At 38.7% G+C, this 25,341-nt stretch overlaps 1 protein-coding gene across 1 annotated transcript in view; it reads right to left on the bottom strand.

Annotated features, from left to right (window-relative positions):
- LOC128732388 (uncharacterized) overlaps nucleotides 1-24,299 on the bottom strand; it is a 99,967-nt gene extending 75,668 nt beyond the window's left edge. The window contains exon 1 of the mRNA XM_053825640.1: nucleotides 23,267-24,299. Coding sequence (XP_053681615.1) covers nucleotides 23,267-23,693 — 427 coding nt within the window. The 5' untranslated portion in view covers nucleotides 23,694-24,299. The remainder of the gene's footprint in view (nucleotides 1-23,266) is intronic.
- Nucleotides 24,300-25,341: the final 1,042 nt, after the last annotated feature.

Genomic DNA, 25,341 nt, shown 5'->3' with positions numbered 1-25,341 from the left:
CCTTAATTGCTCGCTCAATGCAAAACCATCTTCAGATCGACGCAATCTATATGAATTTATCAGCAGCTTTCGACAAAATAAATCATCAGATCGCCGTCTCGAAACTTCAGAGGCTTGGATTAAGTGGCAATATACTTAACTGGTTCAAATCATATCTTACCGGAAGGACTATGACCGTTAAAATGGGAAATACTATTTCTCTGCCTTTTTCTGTCACATCTGGTGTGCCACAAGGAAGTCATCTAGGTCCTTACATTTTCCTGCTGTACCTTAATGACATTCATCTTACCCTTAATTGCATGAAATCATCGTATGCCGATGATTTCAAACTCTTCTCAATAATTAAGAATATCTCGGACACCAAATTATTACAATCCCAGTTGAAATCTTTGCTGATTGGTGCAATATCATCAGAATGGTATTAAATGCTTCAAAGTGCTCTTGTATCTCTTTTACATGCAAACGATCAGTCGTATCATTTGATTGTAAAATCTCGGACATTGTTCTTACGCGGGAAAACGTTGTAAAAGACTTAGGAGTTTTATAAGATTCAAAATTGACATTTAAGGATCACATAGCTTTTATTTGTTCTAAAGCTTTTAAAAATCTTGACACTAAACTGTTTACGAGCATTCCATGTTTAAAAATGTTGTACTGTTCTTTAGTGCGTTCTGTACTAGAATATGCTTCAAATGTATAGGCATCGTACTATCAAAAAAGCATTCAACGGATTGAGGCTATTCAACGTAAATTTGTGCGTTTCGCCCTACGACTTCTACCTTGGAATGATCCTCTAAGTCTTTCAAGTTATGAAGATCGGTGTAACCTTCTCAGTCTTGATACTTTGGCACTATGGCGTGAGGTTGCCAAGGCTACTTTTATCTCCGATATCCTAACATCATATATTGACTGCCCCGGCATTCTACAGCTGCTGAACATAAACATCCGCCGTAGAACTCTTCGATCGCATGCTTTTCGCATGTGTCGTGTTTTTAATCAATGTTATCGGTGTTTTTAATCGGATTTAATTTATCTCGTACCGTTTAAAAAGAAAAAAATCGTCGTGCTTTGAAATAAATACAGCTATTGTTAATCATGTTATTAGTAAATTATTAGTCCTAAGCTCGCGTACAATTAGTAATTAATGCAATGTATTCCTTGTTTTAAGTGTTAAAAAAAAGCTGTGTATCATTGGAATGTCAAAGCTGTTCCACTCCGGGCTTTTCCCTTCTCAAATAAACAGATAAACAAATAAACAAAAGGAAAAGAGGAAAACGGGAGAGAAAAAGAAGGAAAAGAAAACAAAAAGGAATGAAAACGAAAGACAAACGGGATAAAACAGAAAAGAAAAAGAACGTGAATGGAACAGACGAGAAGGAAAAACGGGATAAAAAAGGAGTTAAAAAGAGAAAAAATACGAAAGTAACACGAAAAAAAGAGATGAAATGGGAAAGAAAATAATAGAGAACGAGACCGCCGAAAAGAGGAAAAGTGGGCCTGAAAACGAGGAATGGTGAAAGAAAAAAGAATAAAAATGAAATAAAAAGAGAAATATGAAAGGAAAATCAATACTGAAAAGGGTAAAAAACGAGACAGCAAACGAAGAAAAACGGGACAGAGAAAGAGAAAGCAGAGGGTAGAAAAAACGAGAAAGAAAAGAAGATAAAAAGCTTTAAAAAACGACAAAAACTGGAAACAAAAAAAGGGAAGAGGAAAAACGAAAACTGGGAAAGAAAAACAGGAATGAAAATAAGAAAAAATGGGACAAGAAACGAGGGAAATCGGAACAAAAAGTGGAAAATGGGACTGGGTATAAGAAAAACTGAACAGAAAATATGTAAAACGTGTGAGAGAATGAGACAAAAAATGTCAATCCTAATTTTAAGTAAACTTGGTGTCTGATTATGACCAGTAAAACATTGAATCAAATTCAATTCAAGTATGTTGTGTATCACGTCGGATTTGAAGTCGAATTGCGTCCATTGTCGAATTTTAGGCCCAATTTCAAGGCTAATTTAATTCCAATTTTAACTTCCATTTTTGGTCAAATTTAAAGTCTGATTATAAGTTCAATTTGAATTTCGATTAGAAATCTAATTCCAAGTCTAATCTCAAATTCTATTTGAATCTAATTAATGTCGAATGTCAATGCGAATTTTAAGCTCAATTTCGAGCTTAATTATAAGCTTTTACTTCAAGCCTAATACAAAGTTAAAATTCCAGAACAAATTACTTTAATTTATAATTTAATTTAAAATTTAGCTTTATTCCGATTCCCAGTTACTCTCTATTGAAATAAGAGATTTAAATCGGATTGTGTAAATTGCAAATTTTATTATGTTAAATAACTTTAGTTATTTTCGTTGGATTGAGCGAAACAAATTGCTTTTCGTATATAGAGACACCTTTTTAAACTTTTTTTTACCAGTATTGGTAACACTAATCCAAAACTTCCATCAGGTAGTCCTAGCCCACTGATCGAATTCGCATGCGAACAAGGTACATGGAATCGTTTTTCATCATCGCTAAATATAGCCTTTCTGTATGCAGCTACCCATGCATGGGCCGAAAAAAAAGGTCACAGAGGACTATTATTAGCACAGATCAAGTCCCTTCGGTACTGCAGCTGCCGTCACCATACGGCTGCTGGCCTCAGGTAGCGTAAGTGTAGTTTTCTTATTTGATCTCCGTGCTTGTTTGCTGCCTATGCTCTTCCAATTCAACAATAGCACGGTTGCATTACAGTGCTCCAATGTGCAATTCGTCTACCATTAGGATGCTACACTGTACCCTCAAGCACATGCAATTCTTAGCATTTCCATGTCTGTATACAGCACTCGAGGCAGCGAAGCATACTCGTGTGAAGTTCCACAGATCTTTCCTATTCCGGCTAGGATGCAGATGTGCATCGTCTGGTTCTGGATTTCTTTCTTCACCACTATGTCTGCCTTCGTTGTACTGTAAACATACGCCCTTCAAGACATTATTGATACAATTTTGGAATTTCCTCATGTACTCAGAAAGCTGTGTGCTGTTCGCGTACGGTCTTTATTTCTTTATTTCTCTTCCTGCCTGCTGGGTCACTGTCGAGTCGAGATATCAGAGTGCACCATCGTTGTGGCTGTTGTTATGCATCATAATTCCACTCCGAACGTCTAACTGACTGGCTTGATGGACTCATAACAAAACGTTTAGTGTTGCACGCACATATAAATATAGCCGTATAATACCTACAATAAAGGAGAGGTTTACATTTCGAGCATGTGTGTGGGTTAATGATGGGAAAAGGGTTAAACGTCGTTCCGTTCGAAAGCGAGAGTTCAGAGTGTGGCCGAGCCCGAGCTGGGTGGTGTTGGGTTTCAGAGTGAATTGTGCTGGAAATAATATTTAGCCATGAATTGTCTAATCAATTTCAAACGAATGAATTGTTTGTTTCGACGGGTCTTATGTGTGTAATGGTTATACTTTTCTGGATGAGAAAAGCGAACTATTTAACAGCGAACTTTCTGATTGAAGGTGACCAGACAATAAATATAAATATACATCGATCTAGCAGGATATACTGATTGTTTTCAAATCTAACAGATGTGACTATTGAATAATTTATGAATGAATGTTTAGAAGTTACCGGCGGTGGTTGGTATTGGTAAGTCAACGTATGGACGGCATACGAATTAAAAATATTGTTTATTTGAAGAGTCACCACCAACGAAGTTGACAGAATATAAGATCGTTGTCTAACGATTGCTCAACCAAAACCATCGACAGTTAGAAAACATACTCAGTCATTTTAAAATAGAACATAGTGAAGTGTAAACGTTATCCACGTGAAACGCCCACACCACATGTTTTCGACCATCTCAGATTTGAACCAAATTTGGACAGATAGTTCTTTTAAGGTCAGAAAGTATAAATCCTCCGTTTGGTGTCGCTTACATCTCCCCTCGATCAACGGGGCCGTCCCCTTTTCTAAAAATTTCCGTTTTTGTCAAATCCTTTTATTTTATTTTACTTATACTCATACGTGCATTAGAAGATATTGACATAAACGATAAAAAACATCCGTACTCCGTGCCAGTGTACGCACTGAGTAAAGATTTAAACACACTTTGTGACATGCTGCAAATACGGGTGCGCAGCAGTAAGCATACGGACAATACGCACACGGACTTTAGGCGTATGAATGTAAGACATAATGTACGTTACGCATAATGGATGTTAGACATAATGGACGATTGCTATATTTTACAAAGCCTCACTTTCGCATTCCTATGAATACCCATTTGAACCAATCATCGCTCCGTCGCATGCCAATGAGCACGAAAGCCGCCTATTTAGCAGAATGTTTACGCTATTTGGCATTATGCCGTTTAACATAAAAACACTTTCAGCTTTTTTTAAGTAAGTCGATTGAGCCTCAGGCAAGCTAACGGCAAATAGTTGGTGCAAAACATGCTTTACGCCCATTATGCCTACATCATATTATGGCTGACGTACGTTATGCTGATTGTCCATTATACCTAACGTCCATTATGCTTAATGTAATTATGCGTAACGTATTTATGCCTGATGTATTTATGCCTAACGTCCGTATGCCTAATAGCAGCAATATTATATTATAATAATTTGCTAATAGGGTACACACTGCAAATACAGCACCGGATCACTACTCTACTTGAATATTCAAATGGTTCTGTAATAATGAGTTTATCTACTTGCACTTCTCTTGTGTGTTTTCCTTTCCTGCTGAATTCTGCTTTATCAGCGATGAAGTTACCGCTTATTTAAAGGCGGTATTGTAAACAAAGAAAAGAGCAGAATACACAAAAACTTGAACAGAACCACTGCACAAAGACACACACTGAAAATTATTGCCTTTTCTGGTTGAAGAAAGCAAAAAATCGATAGACATATTCGAAAAACCAAAAAAGACATAGTTCTAGTCTGCCGTCATATGCAAAAGTGACGTAAACGCCAATTGGTCAAAAACGGTTTTATTTTGCCAAATGGACCTTTACGCAATGCTTTTGCTTCTGCTGTTGAGAACTCAATGCATTTTCATCGAAAACTATATAAAAAATTGAAAAAACAAAGTGACGTAACCGCCATTTCGCTGCAAAAGTGACGTTATAGTGTTAACTGCGGTATAAACCACTTTGTTACACATTAATTCAATTGAATATATCACATCAGAATCATATCAGATCAGTTTTTAGTGAAAAAATGGCTCAATTCACCTAAAAGTGCATTCGTGATTTTCTCATATTTAAAAAACAAGATTTAGATAACTCAATATGTACCCAGGTTAATCCACATCTGAAACACATCCAAATTGTTCCAATATGGCCAGAAATGCATGCGATGGCCATTGCATGGTTTGCCAATATGTAACAACTCCCAAGTGAGCTGCTACCTCGACAAACTTCAGCAGCACGAGACCCGGACTTCGTCGCAAGGTCGGCGCGCTACTGGGCAAACTAGAGGGATTTCGCGATACCAAGTTCTCACTGAAACGGCCAACTTCTTTGAAAAACGTGTACTTTATTGTCCAGTGTGGTGTGTTCGATAGGTTGGGATCACGGTACGTATCACTCACTTTTATATTGCAATATCCTTTTCTGCTCGTGGACGGTGACGATGACGAGACCGACGAGCGCTCGTTGGTTCCCGCGGCAGCTAACGGTGTCTTCCCTGCCGGTTGACAAAATGGCGTCGACTCTTAACGGGTGGCAAATGGGTGACCTGGAAAGGCGTTCCAGGTGGGTTCTTTCAGGCGCTTCCTTCGTTGTCGGAAATCGGCTGGCGACGGACGGTACCGACTTTTGCCAGGCCGAGAAGGGAATCCTCCTTTGTACTTAGGGCCGATGCCCGAGGGTTGTGGCCCTCCTTGGCTTTTATGATCGCGGACGATCAGAGGACGAATCGCTGGTCTTTTACGGTTAGACGTAGGTAACCGGCAGGTTACCTAGGCCGAAGCGAGTGCAGAGTGCCTTCGGTTGCTCGCAAGCTCCCGGAAATGCGATTGCCAATCGCAATAAACGGTACCGACAGAAAAATATGTCCAAGTATACCGAAATATACCAAAAGGTCCTGCATATGAAAGGGAAATTTACCCTTTTAGCATAATTGTCGAGTTGTAGGTTTTATGTTTCCTTTGAAATTACCTGAATGCCTGTCTCAGACAATTGATTTTATATAAAAGACTTAAAGTCGCACTTTGGCACCTGAATAATTACAGTTTTATGCACTTCTTGAGCACTCGCTCGCCTGATTTCAAATGGCCGTTAGCGCATTATCGAGAACTACCCATAGAACCTTTCTAATTGAATTGGCGGTTTGTCGACTGTATTGTGTATTGTGCCGTTACCCGTCTACCCATCGGTGTTGTAGCGTGTGTTTGAAGTGTGTTAATGTTTAGTACTGATATTCAAAATAGGTGGGCGTTTATAATAATCTTGCATAGTAATTTAAAAAAGTATTTAATTATATTGTAACGATCGGTTACAAATAAGTAAGTTAAAACAACAAATTTGATACCCTGCCTAACAGGATTCCAGATCGGAAATTAGTCATTCCCCTCGGGCAATAAGCAAAACATCTAAAACTATTGCAAAACGGTGAATTGATTATCCCGCAAACACAGGATTGTGAAAAAATGGTTTGTGCTTAAAAAATTATTGAACATTAAAATAAGCGCTTTATATTTGACATAAATTATATATGATCAATCTCCATGGAAGTAAGTTTTAGAGTTGCTTTTTAAAAAAAGCTTCAATATGGTAGATGTCCTCGGTAACCGTTTGAATAATATTATTAATGTGAGATACACAGAACATTTGCATATGAGTGGTTTTGGGGGTTCAGAATTCAGATGCATCCTAGCAATAAGTCGTCAGAAAAAGTATGTATTTTAATGTAACGAATAACTCGTTAGAACATTTGAAAGCACAAAAAAAAACATCTGCAAAGTTATTGGTATACAATGATTTTAGATGATTTTTTCTGAGTCATTATATGTTACAAAAGAGTTGAGGTATTCATCAAAGCTGCTTATTTTAATGTGTTCCAAATTATTTATGAAGATGTCATATTTTTGTATCGATTTACAGGAAACAAATTTTTTATCACCCTAATAGGTGGATATATGATCACCATGATAAATTAAAAAGGTGGACCATATTTTTTGAAATAACTTCTCCAAAGACACCATCCATGTTAAATTCCGCATTTGCATGCTGCCCCTGCCGTTTTGTTCGCCGACGTCACTTATGCAGCGAAACGTAAAAATTGAATTTGTATTTATACACAAAAGTGACGTTAGCGCTTGGATTTCATGTAATCTACAAAACAATTAATGAAACACCAATGGTTAGTTAAAATACATCAAAATAAGCAATTTGTACAGAAACAAATTCCGAAATTGGGCTTTACTTAGAAATTGCCTCGAATTTTCGTTTTGTGCTTGTACTGAAAAATGTGCAAAATGGATTAACGTCACTTTTGCATATGACGGCAGTAGTGGTTGCTGACACAAACTATGAAGCTTTAGCAGAATAAATCAACAATGATATCCTAATGTGGGTCATCAATGAGATCGTATAATACGATAAACCACGCTTTTGAAAAAAAAATATTCTCAACGTTCGCCTCAAACTCTCTGCCAGTCATGTACAGCTCAACTTCCCGCAGTCTACGTGCGGTTTATAATACTCTTCACCATTTTCAGAAAAAAATCGTACCAAGAGTGACCAAATAACGCTTACTAAATGTCTAGGGGAGCTGTGGGTAAAATGAAAAGGGGGGGGGGGGGGTAAAATGAACAAGCAGCCAAATTCCCAGGAAACCGATTAAAATCTGTTCCAGATCAATAGTTATCTTCTCCTAGAGGTATTTCAAGCTGTTTGGGACAATTTGTGGTGATCATAACCTTTCCAATGCGAAAAAATTGAAAAAGCAAAAAATATTTGCTGAAATCTAACGCCGATGTTAATTTCCACTATTAGTAAATAAGCTATTTTGGCGAAACAAATTAAATTTCAACTATTGGTATAATTTAGTGTTGTTTGCTTATCACTATCCTGCGGATCTGTCGAAAATTCCAAATATTTTTATCAACTGTTTGTTTATAATAAACATTTGAAAACAATTGGTGTTTTAGGGGTAAAGTGAACACCTCACTATGGGGGAAAAATGAACAGTGTGTATAATGATATTTTATTTTCTATTTATCAGCAGCCACGAATTATTTCAAGCTACAATTCAAGCAATAAAAATGAGTCTCTCGAAAAATGACGGAAAATGACCGTGCTGGAAAATCATGCGAGTTAAAAGTCAAGCATTGGATGAACGTGGCGAAGATACATTATGTTAACTTTGTGGAGTCCCATTTTAATTCCAACAGCCCTGTTGAATATATACGGCCTACGTAGAACAATGATAATGTAAAATAATGTTTATTTTCTCCAAACTGCCTTAACTGTAGTTTTCTATGACATGTTCATTTTGCCCTCACTGCATGTTTACCCACACGAAAAAAATCAGGCTCGAAGGTGAGGGTTTCGAAAAAAAGAAATTTTTATGACAAATCGTCCTTTTTCAAACATCTTTATATATTGCTACATGGAATATGAATCCAGCTTTCAATTCATATAGTGCGTTCAGCATTTGGTTGGTTCCTGGGGGAGAAAATGGCGAAATTGCTAAGGGTGTTCATTTTACCCCCAGTTCCCCTACTGGATAAAACAAAAACCGATTGAAAACTTCTCTCTTCCACTAAATCAAATCTGCCTTTGTTTAAGGTACTACTTGTGAACAATAAGGTACTACTTGTCACAATAAGGTACCAAATATTACAGCGCCTCACGCATCTTAGGACGTTTGCTGCCCCAGAATAGTATCAGCAATAGAACGTATCTCTTAATTCTCCATGTTTAGTGGGTAGCGAAAACAGGCGCGACTTGTTCCCGTGTGTCACGGCAGTAAGCTCCAGCTAACGAGCGCTCAACAGCGCGTTCTTCACGCGAGCACATTCATTCTAATTCTTGTTTACGGCCATATCCTGCATCTCGTTGAAAACGGCCCCTTAGTTTTAAACATTTTTAAATTGTGCTACAATGGCATCTATTTTGCGTTTTTATTGCTTGTAGGTTTTGAGTCTGTTTAGTTCTGATTTTATTGTCTTTGGTACTGTTGTTTGGTTTGTTCCGATTAATTTGCTAATTTTGTTTTTATTGTTTCAAAATTGTGAAAACATTTTTGCTCTTACGTCTTAGGTTTAAAAACTCAATTTGACTTTTATCATTGATTGATCATTTTCTCAATTTAGTTTCGATTCTAAATATCTTCGTTTTATCTGAATGTTTGCCCGCAAATCATTATGAGGAAGTAGGGTAAGAAACGAATTAATCAGGGGTCGCCTATTTTAATCAGTTTGAAATAAATGAGATTTCAGAGTTGTTTCTATGTGCATTTGCAAACAATTTACCAAAATCAAGCACACATACTATTGCTTTCCTACTGCCTTACAGAAATTTTGTTTTTATTAGCAATGGTTTCTCCACGTTCGTTGAAGGGATTTTACCAATTCAATCCCATTTTATCAACAGCACATCTTTTAACTCAACCTCCAATGAAACGGCAAACATGCGTTTCCAAATGGTCTAGATTCAATCGCGGGGTTAAGAAATTTTGTGACGCTCGCGTTTTTCGATGTCTTGAAATGAAACCCTATTCCAAACCTTTCCGTAAGGTATAGTCCTACGTCAAAACTTCCATTTTTTCAACTGCTGGCTCCTCGCGACTGCTGAAAAGAATCGCCACTTCGTGATTACAGTATTTCTCAAAGTCAAGCACTCAATTCATTCTCAGCCAGATTCTTAAGGAGTACGGACGCTATCGAATCGTTGGTTGTATAAAAAAGTTACAAATTGGGAAGGTGTTGAAAATTGGAATAAGTGTCCTTTATTAAAAGAAGGAAGGTAAATTAATCTCTCGAAGTGCATTACGGATTCTCATCTGCGATCCAAAGAGTATGAGCGTCGAAAACGGCACTCCTATAGGAGTGCCGATGGATCAACAAAATGGCGGATACCACGAAAAGACAGGAGATGCCAGACACGTGCGAGAAATTAATTATTACAAGCCAACAGATGTTGGGCCTTTTAAGGTTACAGTCGAAAAAATTCACGAACCCGCTACAAGCGACAGACGAATCGGAATCAACAAAATTGCCGTAGGCAGAGTATTACAGCAGAATGGTTTCACTAAAACAGTGTTGGATATAAAAAAGGCGGCTTTTGCCAAGGTTACCGTCTACGTGGATGAGTGGAAGGAAGCAAACAGACTGGTCAATTGCCAAAACTTATCTTTGAAACAGCTAAAAGCATATATACCCAAGGGCTATCTATCCGTGAAAGGTGTCATTAACGGAATTCCCGAAGACATGAAAATGGATGAACTGCACCAAAATATCGATTCCGATGTCGAAATATTGGAACTTTTTCGAATGACTCGCAGAGATTCAGATGGTGACAAAATACCCACAAGAAAAGTCGGCATTGTTTTCAGAAATAATGTCCTCCCTAACATTATAAGAGTTTTCAGGGTACTGACTCGAGTTGACCCGTTCATCACTAGAGTTGTCCTATGTGAAAAATGTCTCCGCTATGGTCATATAACAAAAAATTGCAAGACATCAACACCCAGGTGTTCAAATTGCGCAGAAAAACACGAAGGAGCTTGTGCCAATGAAACGAAATGCGCGCACTGCAAAGGGCAACACAAAACAACAGACTATTCATGTCCAGAACGTAACAAACAAAAAAATATAAAGACATTAATGGCAAAGAAAAACATTACATATCAAGAAGCGATGCAACAGTGCAAAATAGAAACAACAAACGGATACAGCATCTTACAAAACATGGACTCGTTTCCGACACCGTATGAAAGCTATGCAGAAGCTATCAAGGCCAAACAAAACACCCAAAGTCGTCCAACTAAACAAACAAATAGAAAGGAAAACCATGTAAACCCATCACAAACACCGAAACAAACACAAAATGAACACAAGACAGACAATAACGATAAGGTTGCGAATAACGAAAATGTGGAACGGGTAGTACAAAATAAAAAACGTAAACCGTCAGAGCCAGAAGAGGTACAACATATTACAGTTTCAAGGTATTTAGAGCTTCGACAAAGATGGGAAGAGCAAATGAAAAAAACCACGTATCAAAAGGAACAGCTAACACACGCTATGTCCACAATCGTCAACGGACTATCAAATGTACTTACTGGTAATCATGAAAATGGACATGCTGTATTGAAAGACATACTAGTTTACGCGGAACAAACTCTGGGGCTCGCAACAGGTACCAATACGAATACAACTAACGATGGGCAAGTTTCGAATTCTACAGAATAATATACAGAGCCTCGGCAAAAACAAGACAGAGTTGACGCATGAACTACATGAAAATAAATACGATGCAGCAATCTTAGCAGAGATATGGTTAAATGATGATAGTTTACACTCGGTAAACATTCCAGGATTCCATAAAATTCTAAAAACCAGACAGAACCGACCAGCAGGAGGGGTAGGTATATACCTTCGTGACTTGTATAATTATTCATTATTGCAGCTTACAACAAACGATAATTTTGAAGTGATTGGCATCTATATCCCTTCTAATGAACTTAGCCTTATATCTGTGTATATAAATCCGAGAATAAGCACACCCGAACTAGAATCAAGATTATCCATACTTTTAAGCGAAACCAAACCACTAACAAACGTAATTATTGGCGGAGATTTCAACGCTCACAATACCACCTGGGGTTGCAGGAACGACAACGGTAAAGGAAAATTGATTTACGAAATGTTAATCCAATCGAATCTCCTAATCTTGAATGACGGAAGCAAAACTTTTATACCCGCCACATTAAATTGTCAACCAAGTGCAATTGATTTGACTCTTTGCACCGTAAATATTTTCAATGATTGCTTTTGGAAGGTATTAGACTATAGCCTAGGCGGTTCTGGTCACATGCTCTTAGAAATACAAATCGACAACATCAAAACAAAAACACAAAGAGTAGTATACAATAAGAAAAAAATTCTTGAAGAGGTATCAAGTATTCATCCTGAAGATTTCGATTCAATAAACACACTGGAAGAAATAATAAAAATCTCTGTTAAAAATAATGCTGGATTATCTAAGCATAAACCCAAGTACTACTGGAACGAAGAGCTCACACAATTGTATAAGACCAAAAAAGACTGTAGGAAAAATTTCAATCAACTGGCAAACATCGCCAATCTCATTGAAATGAAAAAGGCTGAAGCCAAATTTATACGCAAGAAAAAGGAGTTGATGAAAAATAAACTCGCCGAAATTACTAAACATATAGATCCTACTAACACCAGAGCAAATTGGCAATTGGTTAGAAGATTAAAGTACAACAGCGAGGATAAAAGCAAAAACAATATAATAGCAACCGACAAACAGATCGCTACGAAATTCATGGACGATAATTTCGAAGACTCCTGCAACATACAGCCAATAAGAGTGGATTCAACCCCCCAAAGTCAACTCCTTACACTGGAAAAATGGAATACCATTGTGTGCAGTAAAAAAGCAAACTCAGCGCCAGGGCCAGACAAGATCACTTACGAAATGTTACGAAATCTCAGTACAACGGTCAAGAAAAAAATAGTCGAAGAACTTAACAGCTTCTACAGTGAAGGAAATCTCCCGGACAGCCTGAAGAAAATCAAAGTCGTTCCAATTCCTAAACCGAATAAGGACCCAAACAATGTCAAATCTTATAGACCAATATCGTGTTTACCCACGATAACTAAAGCGATGAACACAGCTGTTCTCGAAAAGATATGTAAGCACTTGCAAAACCACCAATTCTTACCAGAACTATCCTTTGGTTTCCGTCAAGGAAAATCTACAGAAGATTGTTTAAATTATGCCACTAATCATATTATGCAGGCGAAGCGTGAAAAACAGTTTTGTATCGGAGTTTTCTTCGACTTCTCAAATGCTTTTAATACAGTGAATACAACAACCTTAATAACTATATTGCGAGAAATGAATATACCAGATGATATAGTCACATGGATTCATAACTTCTTGAACAACAGAATTCTGTTACTACATACAGAACAAGGAACGCTTCAAAAAACATCTTCGTCAGGACTGCCCCAGGGTGATGTGCTTTCACCGACTCTATTCAATATATATACCTGCCAACTACACTACACCGATGGTACAGGAAATAGTGTAACAACTATCCAATTCGCCGACGACTTCCTAAAAATTATAAAAGCAAAAACGTTATCAGAAGCTAAATCCAAGGCTCAACAAGCAATTGACTCATTCACAGAATGTAGCACTAAATTGGGGTTAAAGGTAAATACCGACAAAACAAAAGTGATACTATTCCACCACAAAGCAACAGATGTAGGGTTACACATACAGGGTGAGCAAATTGAATGTGTGCGATACCATAAGTATCTTGGGATCTATATGGACCGGAATCTGGGCTTTGGTACCCAGGTTAGAGAACTCAGAGACAATGTAAAACACCGACAAAATATGCTCAAAATAATTAGCAGCATAAAAAAAGGTGCCACGCCCAAAGTTATGGTCTTATTTCACAAAGCCTTGTATGGCAACTATCTTGCCTACGCTAGTTCCATCTACGGAAAAACATCAAATACATACAAGCAAACACTAGAAATAACACATAGACAATGTCAGAGAATAGCCACAGGATGCACTAGGACGACACCAATAAACACGTTGGCCGCTCTGGCCAATGAGGAACCTTTGGAATTAAAAAGATATTATCACACAAAAAAGAAAATAATGCGCCACTTCAAGCAAGGTGATCAAATTTGCCACCAACTCCTACAATTAGATTTGGAAAACAAACAGGAAGAAAAAAACTATTCCTATATGGAATGGGTCTATATCGAAAATAGTGTGGAGGTCACCAAAGTTTACGAAAACATACAAATAGAAAACCCAAAGGCCATTGAAATAATAACTCAGATAGAGGACTATCCAATAAACAAGAAAAAAATGAATACCATAGTTATGAGGAATATATGCAATGCATATATAAACACTAAATTTCAACTTTGGAGAAAAGTATATACAGATGCTTCCAGGTCTGAAGCAGGATGTGGAATCGGCATCTACGAGGAAGAAAACAATGTCAGCGTTAGTATCAGGCTCGAGCAAGACTCATGCATCATGACTGCAGAACTTTTAGCCATTCGGGAAGCACTTAAAGAAGTAGAACAACTTGAGCCAGAAAGAACTGTAATTCTAACGGATTCACTAGCAGCCTGCAAGTTACTAAAGTCGCACCATTCAAATAAGAGATGGGATAGATTAACCGGTGAAATATGTAACTACCTACAATCAACTGGTACGGTTCTTCAATGGATTCCGGGTCACGTAGGCTTGAGCGGAAACGAAAAAGCAGATTCTCTTGCAAAGAACGGAGTAAATAGCTTAGCCATGATTTCAAACAAACTATTATGGCAAGACATGATACGACTGCTTAAGCAACAACTATATTCGGCCACAGATTTGTGGTACAATAAATATACACGTGAAAACAACAAGGGAACAAAATTCCATCAACTGTTTGAGCACTTTCCTATAAAACCTTGGTTTTGGTTCACAAGCTTCAACGGAGAAGAAACCAGGAAACTCAACAGAATTGTAGCAGGACACGATTACTCACACTACTGGCTCTCTAAAATGCAAATAGAAAACTTTGAAGAATGCGAACTTTGTGGTGAAAAAAATACTACAGAACATGCACTATTACGTTGTATTAAATATACACATGTCAGAAACCACTTCGACTGGGGAAATTTTAAAAACATATCGGAATTACTAAAGAACAACACGAGCGAATTACACATCGGCAAGCTGAAGGAAATTCTTCAATTTCTGGATATGGGACATATCGTTGTTTAACGACTAGACGTCACTAAAACGCTACGGTCACTGGCGAATATGAGGCATCGCTCCTCGGGCCATCACCACTCAAACCAAAAAAAAAAAAGCACTCAATTTTCACAAAACATATTGCAGTAGGCACGTGAGCGCTTGCGTCATTTGATGCCACGATCACAAGCAACATGTGAAATGGGCTTATGTGCAAATAACAGATTCTCTTCGTGTCTTTTCTCTTCCGCTTGCCACGGCGATGCAAATGCACACGAGCGGATTAATTTAGCATGAAACGGCTGGCGTTACTAGCTAGCTGTATTAATTAAGAAAAAATGCATTGGAATGCATTTATATCACCGTGATAAGCGTAAGAGAGGAGACAGGAAGAGAATCTCTTATTTGTACATAAGCCCTTTTCGTATGTTGCTCGAGAAGCAATATATAAAGTAACTATACCCCTGCTTAGTCAACCTATCGCTTATAATAAGGTCAAACAAACAGTATTCCGCTTAGAATGCTTAAAATAGGTTCTTTACCCTATATAGAATAGAAACGTCTTAATTAAGTTTTAAACTAATACTTTGATGCAACTTTATCGTACTGTCTTACCCGAAAGGAATTGTTGCACGTATTCCAGAAGTATCATAGAGTTATCTGGAAATTGTTTTGAACGCAGCGATCGGCTGAAAAAACTGTCAAGTAGAAAGCAACGTCTTTGTATGGATTCCACATGTCTCTGATAACCGATCGAACCTGCACTTTCACAAAACGCACAAGGAGATAAAAAGTGAAAGAATATGGCAGCTATAAAAATGACCTATTTTAGTAAATACGCACAAAATCTTATTTTACTTTGGAAACCGGCTATCGTCACTTCATCACATGGGTAATTTCGCGAACCCAGAGGTGGTCTCGCAAGCCAATAGCAAAAAACGCACAGGCATGTCATGCCAAGTCGGCATAAAAAAAAAACGAAGGATAAATAAAGAAAGTTTCCAACGACGAAATGTGCCTTTTAAGGCAAAATTAAAAGAATAGAACGATTATTTGGTATATGATGGAGTTTTTTTTGCTAGTTTCGACTCAATCAAAGACGATAATTCTGTAGAAAGCCGTTTCGTAGGTCATATAATTTCACTCCCAGACGTTGTATTCCCCTTTGAGGCGTTTTGATGATCTCCGTACGTATTAGTATTCACCGCACGATCCATTTCCGATAGCCGTTAGTTAGACCGTATAGCATATACAATAGCCGGGCAAAGGTACCGGACGAGCCAAAATCGCTCCCGTCTATCGTTGCTGGCATGCCGTCATCATCGACGTTGATGGAATATGATCCACTACTGTTCGATGTGAAAGATATGGTACCGCATGGCGTGACCGCTGTTCGATTAAAGGCTCAATGCCACTGTCATAATCCAACGTAGAGTAATATTGAATGATCAAAGATATCGGGTTTCACATCCGCACCAACAGCACACCTTCTGTCATAATTACAGGGTTAGTACAAATATCCAACTGACACTATAAACTACGAACAATTTTTGGTCGGGACTCCAGCATACCAGGACTGGCTGCATTAAGAAGAGGGCTAGCGAAATATTTAAATAGTCGAAATTCAACACCGATCCTGAATTTAATAAAATCAACCATCTTTCTTAAAACGCAGTTACTTATATTAATATGCAGCTAACACATTAATGTTCTTTTCAAAAGATTTAATATCTGAGCTTTGTTTATATATTGTTATTTATACCAAGTTTGAGCTTTTCTTTACATAAATAAGTTGTGATACAGTGGTAAATTAGAACATATCGGCCCAACATACGGAGCAGATTGGAGGTTATGAACATTCCTATTTTGAACTAAAATTTAATTGAACTCAAAACTGTTACACGCAAAAAAAGCTCGAACTACTCAGAACATAACTGTAATAAATTATGCGATTGCACCAATATTTGAGCTTTGAACTTTCACGCTCGAGACTGTGACATTCAACAGTTTTCAAGAGCTTGGCAGTCTGTCGGCCACCGCTAGAACACAAGTAATCGGAAACCTATAGGCGTAGAATCGCCCACAAGGGAAAAACGATGAAACCATTAGGTGATACGGGTTGACAATCGGCACAGCTCACGATATGTTACGGTTGTTGACGCTCCCGCCCGGTTGGTTCTTCTGTACGGCTTCCCCGATCGCTTAGTAAGTAACTACTGGGGTAAGTTCTTTGCTGCTGTCGACACTGCCACAGTAAAGCCAGTTCGAACAAATGTGGGACAGAATTCGTACACTTATTAAAATATGATGCAAATTATGTATGCAACATACTCTTGTGATTTTATAATCTGAATTCAGCAGCTTATGGCCAAGCCAGCGCACTAGAGAGAAAAAAAAGACGAAGTAAAATTTTCAATGAGAGTGCGCTTTTATTAAATGGCTTTGAATACACAACTGTAGTGACATATCATATCTATAGTTACTATATATATAGTTCGGCGGATAGAAAATCGGGAGCCAAATAAACGTCAAAAGCGGAGCCAAAAGCTTTCCAAAATCCAAAATGCAGGAGTAATGTTAAAAAAATACACTTTATTTTCATAGAACTAGTCGTTTTCAACACCCGCCAGTGATTATTTTTCGTAAAAACCTGCACATTTCACCCTAATTTCAAATTTAATTTCATAAATCAGGGATGCCAATTCGCCTGGTTTTCTATCCGCCGAACTATATATATAGTAACTATAATCATATCAGGTACGGGTTTTACACACAATGATGTATTCGAAAAACTATGTTGTAGCGTTCGGCCTAAATTCTAAACTGTTTTTATATTAATTTAGTGTCAACATGAAAATTCTCCTTATCATAACTTATTTAAAAACAAAATCGACTTAAGTACACACACATATATATTTATGCAAGTAACAATTTTGCATTTCTTATACATTTTATGCCTTTATGCAAGAAGCTTTGGGAAACTAAACTACCTCTTTTTGTTACTTCCATACAAAGATGGTATATTATAAAAAGGCCACATCGATTTCGGGTATTTTGTCCCGGTGTTTTCCACTGTGCACCGCTAGTGTGAGGTGTTGAGTTTCCGTTGTGTTTCTTCACTTTGGTAAATGCGGCGGCAACCGTAACGGACGGATAACCACTGTTGCTTCACTGTCACCCGCCGCCGGGCCGCCCGGCGGACGAAATGGTGGTTTAGGTCGTTGGTTTTAGTCATTGTGCTTGTGGTCGAACATGTGTTTCCAATTCAGAACTCCTTCGTCACGCGGAAAAGCAAGGGAGACATACTTTAACAGACCGAGAATGAGTCATCCCGGCCAAAATGTAGTCTATAATAGTAAATTTCATGTCAGTCGTTAGTCAGGAATATTTTTTTTACATAATCAATTTTGTAAAATACCACCTGAGCCTTCTATAATCATACTTTTACTGGTCTGGTAGAACTTCCCAACTTCCATGCAAGTGAGGACCACTTTTATTAATATTCATTAGAGGCGTGAAAGATGTTATTCTATAAAAACAGACCATCGTAATACGATTATCTAATTTTCAATTATCTTTTTCGAAAATCTAATGACCTTCACCATATTAATATTACTAGCATTGCTTTTTCCGATATATACCATTACTAGGGAAAGCTCGATTGTTTTGACTCAATTTTGATTAATTTGACAGTACCGTTTCAGCCAAGCAAAATTTAAAAAAGATGTATCTGATACATTTGTAGAGCTAGTTATTATCTACAATATATCCGAATGGATATCAAACTTCAGAATTTTCAATCCTCGTAAATGTTTGAAGTTTGACATCCATTTTGGAATGGTTTCGGGATGTTGCTGGCAACATTTCCAGAACTGATTTCACTGAAATGGCTATATCTCGGTTGTTTTTCAACGGATCTTCGTTCTCTTTTCACCAATCGACTGGAAATGAAATCTAGTTTTGGAACTAAATATAAATGTTAATAAACTTTCATGACTGAAAAAGACACAAACGATGAAAAAAATCAGTTTTTGACATACCCTCGGACAACCCGGAATATCTCCGGTGTCCACTGACCACTGCGAATCTCAATTTTTTCGGAAAAACTAGAAAAATTTCCCCGTTGAATACAATTGGTTTAAAATAAATTTTTTTTATTTTGTAGAAGTTATGGCTGTTTGAATTTCGTCCAAATTTTGCCTATCCCAATCATTTTGCCTTACTCCTGTATTTGTGGACTTTATGGGCGGACTATAAAAATGGCTAAGAACCGCTAGCAACGGCAGTTAACTGGCTGATTTCAAGGATTTGGGAAGAAGAGAAACTACCGGAGGAGTGAATGGAAGGCGTAGTCTGTCCCATCTACAAAATGGGCGACCGGCTAGACTGCTGTAACTACCGCGGCACTACACTGGTCAACGCTGCCTATAAGGTGCTCTCCCAGATTTTGTTGCGTCGTCTATCCCCAATAGCAAGAGATTACGTAGGGCAGTATCAGGCGGGTTTTATAGGGGCCCGTGCTACTACGGATCAAATTTTTACTCTCCGACAAATCCTTCAGAAATTTCGAGAGTACAACGTGCCCACGCATCATATTACGTGGATTACAGCTATGGCAGATAATGCACGAGTACGGTTTTCCGGACAAACTGACGCGGCTGATCAAAGCTACTCTGGAACGAGTGATGTGTTACGTGCGCGTTTCGCGGACACTCTCAAGTCCTTTCGAATCGCGCAGAGGAGAGGAACGATCTTCAGCAAGAGTAGCCAACTCCTAGTCTTTGCAGACGACCTCGACATCATTACTAGAAATCGTGGGACGGCGGAGGCAATCTACACCAGACTAAAAACGGAGGCTAGGAGGATAGAGTTACAAATTAATGCGTTGAAAACCAAATATATGGTAGGAAGGTAGGATTTGAACGAAAGGTGTTGCGGACTATTTTTGGCGGAGTGCAAACGGAAAGCGGAGAGTGGCGGAGACGTATGAATCACGAGCTACAGGCACTGCCTAGAGAGATTCCCATTATACACCTGGAGAAAGTTGGGAGACTACGGTGGGCCGGTCACGTCGCAAGGATGCCGGACGACTGCGTAGTGAAATCCGTTCTCTTCAAGAACCCCACCGGCACCAGGAATAGAGGGGCTCAATGTGCACGGTGGCTCGATCAAGGGAAGCCGACTTGCGTGTTTCGAGACGCGCAACGAATTGGCGACGAGTAGCCCAGGACCGAGTACAATGGAGAGGAATTCTTGATACGGCAAGGGCCACACGGGCTCCCGGCTGAAAGGTAAGTAAGTAAGTATGGACGGTGTACGATTCTGTCAAACGAAATGAGCTGTGGCAGATAATGCTAGAACATAGTTTTCCGACGAAACTAATTATGCTGATTCGTACGACGACGCTGGACAGGTCAAAATCATGCGCTGGATAGGTTAAAAAGGTGAGACCTTAGTCGCTTTCGTGACGTTGGATGGACTGAAGCAATGGGATGTACTCTCTTACCTGCTATTCAACATCGCCTTGGAAGGTGCAATACGAAGAGCCAACTTGGAAAGGAACGGGTCTATTATCACGAAATCTCACATGCTGCTCAAATGCTATTAAAAAGCTACAAATAAGCATTAGCAGTCCTATAAATTCTATAAGGGTTTGTAGTAAAGCGGCCGTATATTTCGCCAAAGTAGTGTTTTATCTAGCATTTAAGCGGATTTAAATGCTGATTGGTTTGCATTTGAAATGCATTAATAATGCTTGTTGGTTATCTGGGCAATAATACGATCCTCTAGACTCTTAGAGTCTTTCGAGATTCATATATGCGATTCATACTGACTTGACAGACCAGAGTCGAAGCACCAACTCAACTGGAAGGTGCTCCAGCCTCAATATTTTTTGATCTAAAATTAGCAAATTTCATAATTTAAACCAGAAACATAAACGAAAACATTTGAAATCCGCCAAGTTTATCATGACATGCCAGTGGGAGGCGGTAAAATCTTTGTTACACTGCATTGCCTTCACACTTTTTCTTACAAACTATCACAATTATGTTTTATTCAATTTGAAATAATTTCTATGTTTGTTTTGCTACTATAGACTATCTTTCCTAATGAAAACAAGTTAAATTTGGATGGCCTGATGAATTTACGGATTATCTCCAATGCCTATAAAGGGATTTTCTCTACTTACAATTTCGTTGTAAAAGATCTGTAATGGTTTACTTTGAACTTTATGCATCTGGAAAGCTAAATCTAGCATCCCGCAAGATAATCTCGGTGCATTAAATTCTGAACAATTATTATTATTTCAACTAGAATACAGATAAGCTCTGAAACATTATATGACTGCTGTTTCCTACTGCCATTTACATAACAAGGAGAAATCGAAATCTACTGAAAGATTTCCATTAACGTCAGATAAATATCCCAGATAACACAAAATCGTATTAGAAAGTTCACATTAAATCGTTTTCATGTCAATTTCACATTGAAATTGTATAATGGTTAGAGTATGGCAAATCGAAGTGAACAATAAGTTGTTTTGCAGTCGTGCGTGTCTTCATATACAATTCTAGACTGTGAATTATAAAGCAGTGTAAACGATTGCAATATTTGATTATATCTTAATCATATATTCAGGAGTATTTAGTTGCGTGTTATAAAAACTACGCAAAATAGAATTACAAATAATTGTCGAAATTTTCGCACGTATATTGCCTCCACTTTGGTACATATATACTCTTATATGGCGTGAAATATAACTTTTTCGTTCAGATATGATTTCGTATATCTCAGTTGCAATCGAGATATACAAACCAAATGGTTTACTGGGATGAAACATCATGCTGATACCAAAGCGTCTGCAGGAACGAGCAATGCTCACTGAACCGAAAGTTGTCTGAATTAAAGTGAAACACACATCAACATATTTATTTAATAGTAGAAATCGGTACTATGAAGAAAACAATTTATGAGCTTTTCTTTGCTAAATTGCTGTTAGATAGTAATAAAACATTGCGAAGGAATAAAAATAAACATTCGAATGAACAAGTGTCTTTCTGTTAACGGAACTAACAACATATGGTGGGCGCTACTGGCTGCTGGCTATGAAAAAGGCTGCCAATCGCAACGTAACGGATGATGTCGTCTCAGGGTCAGATTGCTGAACATCCGGTATTTCTTTTTGTGTACATTTTTTCTTTCGTCATAAACACTCTTAGAACGGAACTGATGAAGATTGAATTGCCACATGTTAATCGGTTCCACGCTGAAGAGTGAAAAGGTCATCCTTATCATCGCTTGTTGTGATTACGAGAAGGTAATGGCCGATATCCGGTCAATTCCCGGTTCTGCTTGAAGCTTGCGTGGAAAAGCCACTGGCCAACAGCCACCAGTGACAGTGACGAGGCGTTTTGTGGACCACCAGCAGCGCTTCTTAGGCAGTGTAAGTTGGCTAGAAATGGTGGAAAATAAACAAGACTAATGATCAGCAGCTCAGTAGCTATGTTTGCCTTCATGATGGAAAGCAAGTTCAATATTTGAGCCCCAAGAAATATTGATTGTGAACTATGTTAAAGATAATACCCTCAATGACTTATAAGCATGGATAAAAGCCAAACATAAATTTCTCTTTAGGGTTAACGTTCGATTCACAACATTTAGTCTGTGGGTGTAACTCGACTGTAGCTCAAAAAAACCCAAAAAAGCTGCATCAAACCTCAGCGAGCCTTCGCGTCCGAAGACCGGCATTTTGTGGTTTGTTGTGGTCGGTAACATAATTTAGAGGATCAACGGTTGAGCGTGTACAAAAACCAACCGATAAATCTTTTCGGTCTCTGTTGACATTAACTGGAACAAGCGATGAAACCAGAACCGAACCAGACTATGGTTCAGTAACATCCGTACTAGAAAAGAGCGTTTCATGTTGTTATGGTTATGAACGTGCATTCGATTACAAATTTACCCTTAAGTGAATTTAATTCTTATGCTAAAACTGAAATATTCAGATACATTTGGCAGCTCGTTTAGATTTGTTTAGTTCTGTAGAAATTGCCCATATTTCTGATTTGATTACTAATTACAAAACGAAATAATTAACAAAATCTACCATTGAAACAACTCTTCACGTATTCATTCCATGTACTAAACTATGGATTGTTTCTCCATTTTATTACCACGCGAAGCTCAAAATTAAATATTAATTTTATTCCCTTCTATTGGAAACCGCTGGCTAAAACCTAAAACCATCACTCCGAAGTGGTTTTACGAAATCTTGATTGAGTGCTTACCTCTTCCATAAATCTCTGCTTCCGCTGCTACCGATGCGTCTGCTGGTAGTCCACCGGATCGACTTCGGCTTCGGCTTGAGTCAATCGATGACGATGCACTCGAATTAAATAGATCAATAAATACTACGATAAACACTAACACATGGACCGGAGAAAGCCAGGAAGAGGAACGAGATCCGCTCCAAACGCGGCCACTCGGTCGCCATCGCCGTGCTTCCTCGCATGGCGGCCGCCACATCCGTGGTCGATTTCGATGCCGTCGCTCTGTCGCTACTGGTTCACTGCATAACCACACTCTACTAGCACTGCTGCTGCTGCTGCTACTGTTGCACTGTTCTATTGCCGAAGGCTCGCCATCTGACACTTCAGGGTCACTCTGGCAGTAGCAAACCACACCGCCCAGCCCATCTTTAGCGAGCCCGGTCATTACTATTTCACTATCAACAATAACACTTGTGCTATCCTATTCCACGATGCTGTTGCCGATATTGCTATTATTCCACTGATTGCGTTGTTGATGTTGATGATGATGATGATAATTTTCCTGCCAAGTACTGCTTGTTGTATTGGTAGCAGATTTCTTCTTTGTTTTCATCGGCGTTGACGGAGCGGTCGTCGAGCCCAGAAACATTTTATCTAGTTGCACATTAACTAAACACATCCCAATACGGTATAAACTGTGTGTAATTGCATTTTCGAAACTAAATTTTCAACTCGTGCCCGGCAAAACCACACACCACAGCTGCACAATCTTTCACTTGCTCACTTCATACTCAATGGTCGATTTTTTTTTCTGTCTTCTTCCTGCTCGTTGCCCTTACGGTTCCTGAAAATATGTTTCTTCGTGGCGTGTCTGGTGCCGGAACCGCTTAGACCTCTAACTCTCACAGTGCTATGAACTTCTACGTGTACGAATGATTAACACACAAAAAATAACGAGAACAACCCGCACTATGCGACCCTCCACCTCTGCGGTTGAGGACAGAACACAAACCGAAAATACTATAGAACAAACCGAGCAGCAACAGCGAAACGTCCTTCCTCGAGCGCATTCTCTTCACGTCTGCTGAATCAAATACAGTAACTATCGAACACCAACGAACAGCGATCAGCGAATCGAACAACAACAGAGAGCATAAAAGTTCGTCTTCTTTGCCCAAGTGTGCTGTATTGTGGTGAGTGCTGGGCGACTTCACCACCACCCTCAAAAATATGTTGACAGCACGAGGCACGACAGCTGTCACAGCCGCGTTCAGTGATGCTAGAAAGGTAGAAAGGAAAAAAGCTTTGTATAGCAACATTTTATTAACAACGTTGCTTAAAAATTTCAGTTTAATTTTTGTATTTTTGGTACATTTTTTTAATAGCATAGCATATAAGCATAAGCCTCCCAGCGGGACTCGAGGTATGATGCTGGCCTAATAAGCCAGTTCATATGTTCGAATCTCGGTCAGGAGAGGCTGTTGGAATCAATAGGATCGTGGCAACTGGCCCTGCAATCAGGGCTTAAAAAGGGATCGCAAGTTGAATGTGACTGCCGTGAATGCGAACTTTCCGCATTCAAACTCCGATTTTTGAACGATCATTTGACCGTTTTTTAATCCAGTCAATCTGCCGCTTGCGCTGCTGCCGTCGTACAATTCATGCGGCATCTCAGCAAAAGCAAACAGTCGATCTCCCGTTTTGCTTTGCGCTTTGAGAATATAAACTGCAAACTGACTGGAAGCATACGGTGACGTATTTTTTCGTTTCTCTTTTTGTATCCAAATCGGCTGCTCACAGTAAAAGTTTGTCACCCAGACGTCGGTCCGACGCAAGCAAAATATTCGTTTGCATTGGACGGAGTCCGACCGACTTCTTCCATGCACATGTAGTGGTTGTTTTTTTGTAGTATTGAATCATACGATTGTGCGGTTGCTTTTCGTAGCGTGGTGATTGCCAGTCATTTGACTGTTTTGCAGTCATTCGCTGCTCCAAACGGTAAAGGCAACTTGATCGAAACGAAAATGTCAAAAAGTTTTAGAAGCCGTTCGTTGTGCAGCGTGCAGTCGGCGTTTGACTGAGCAAAATGCCAG

The sequence above is a fragment of the Sabethes cyaneus genome, chromosome 1 (genome assembly GCF_943734655.1).
Source record: "Sabethes cyaneus chromosome 1, idSabCyanKW18_F2, whole genome shotgun sequence".
Taxonomy (NCBI): Eukaryota; Metazoa; Arthropoda; class Insecta; order Diptera; family Culicidae; genus Sabethes; species Sabethes cyaneus.
The sequence above is the reverse complement of the archived record's forward strand: the minus strand, read 5'-3'. Positions and strand labels throughout refer to the sequence as shown.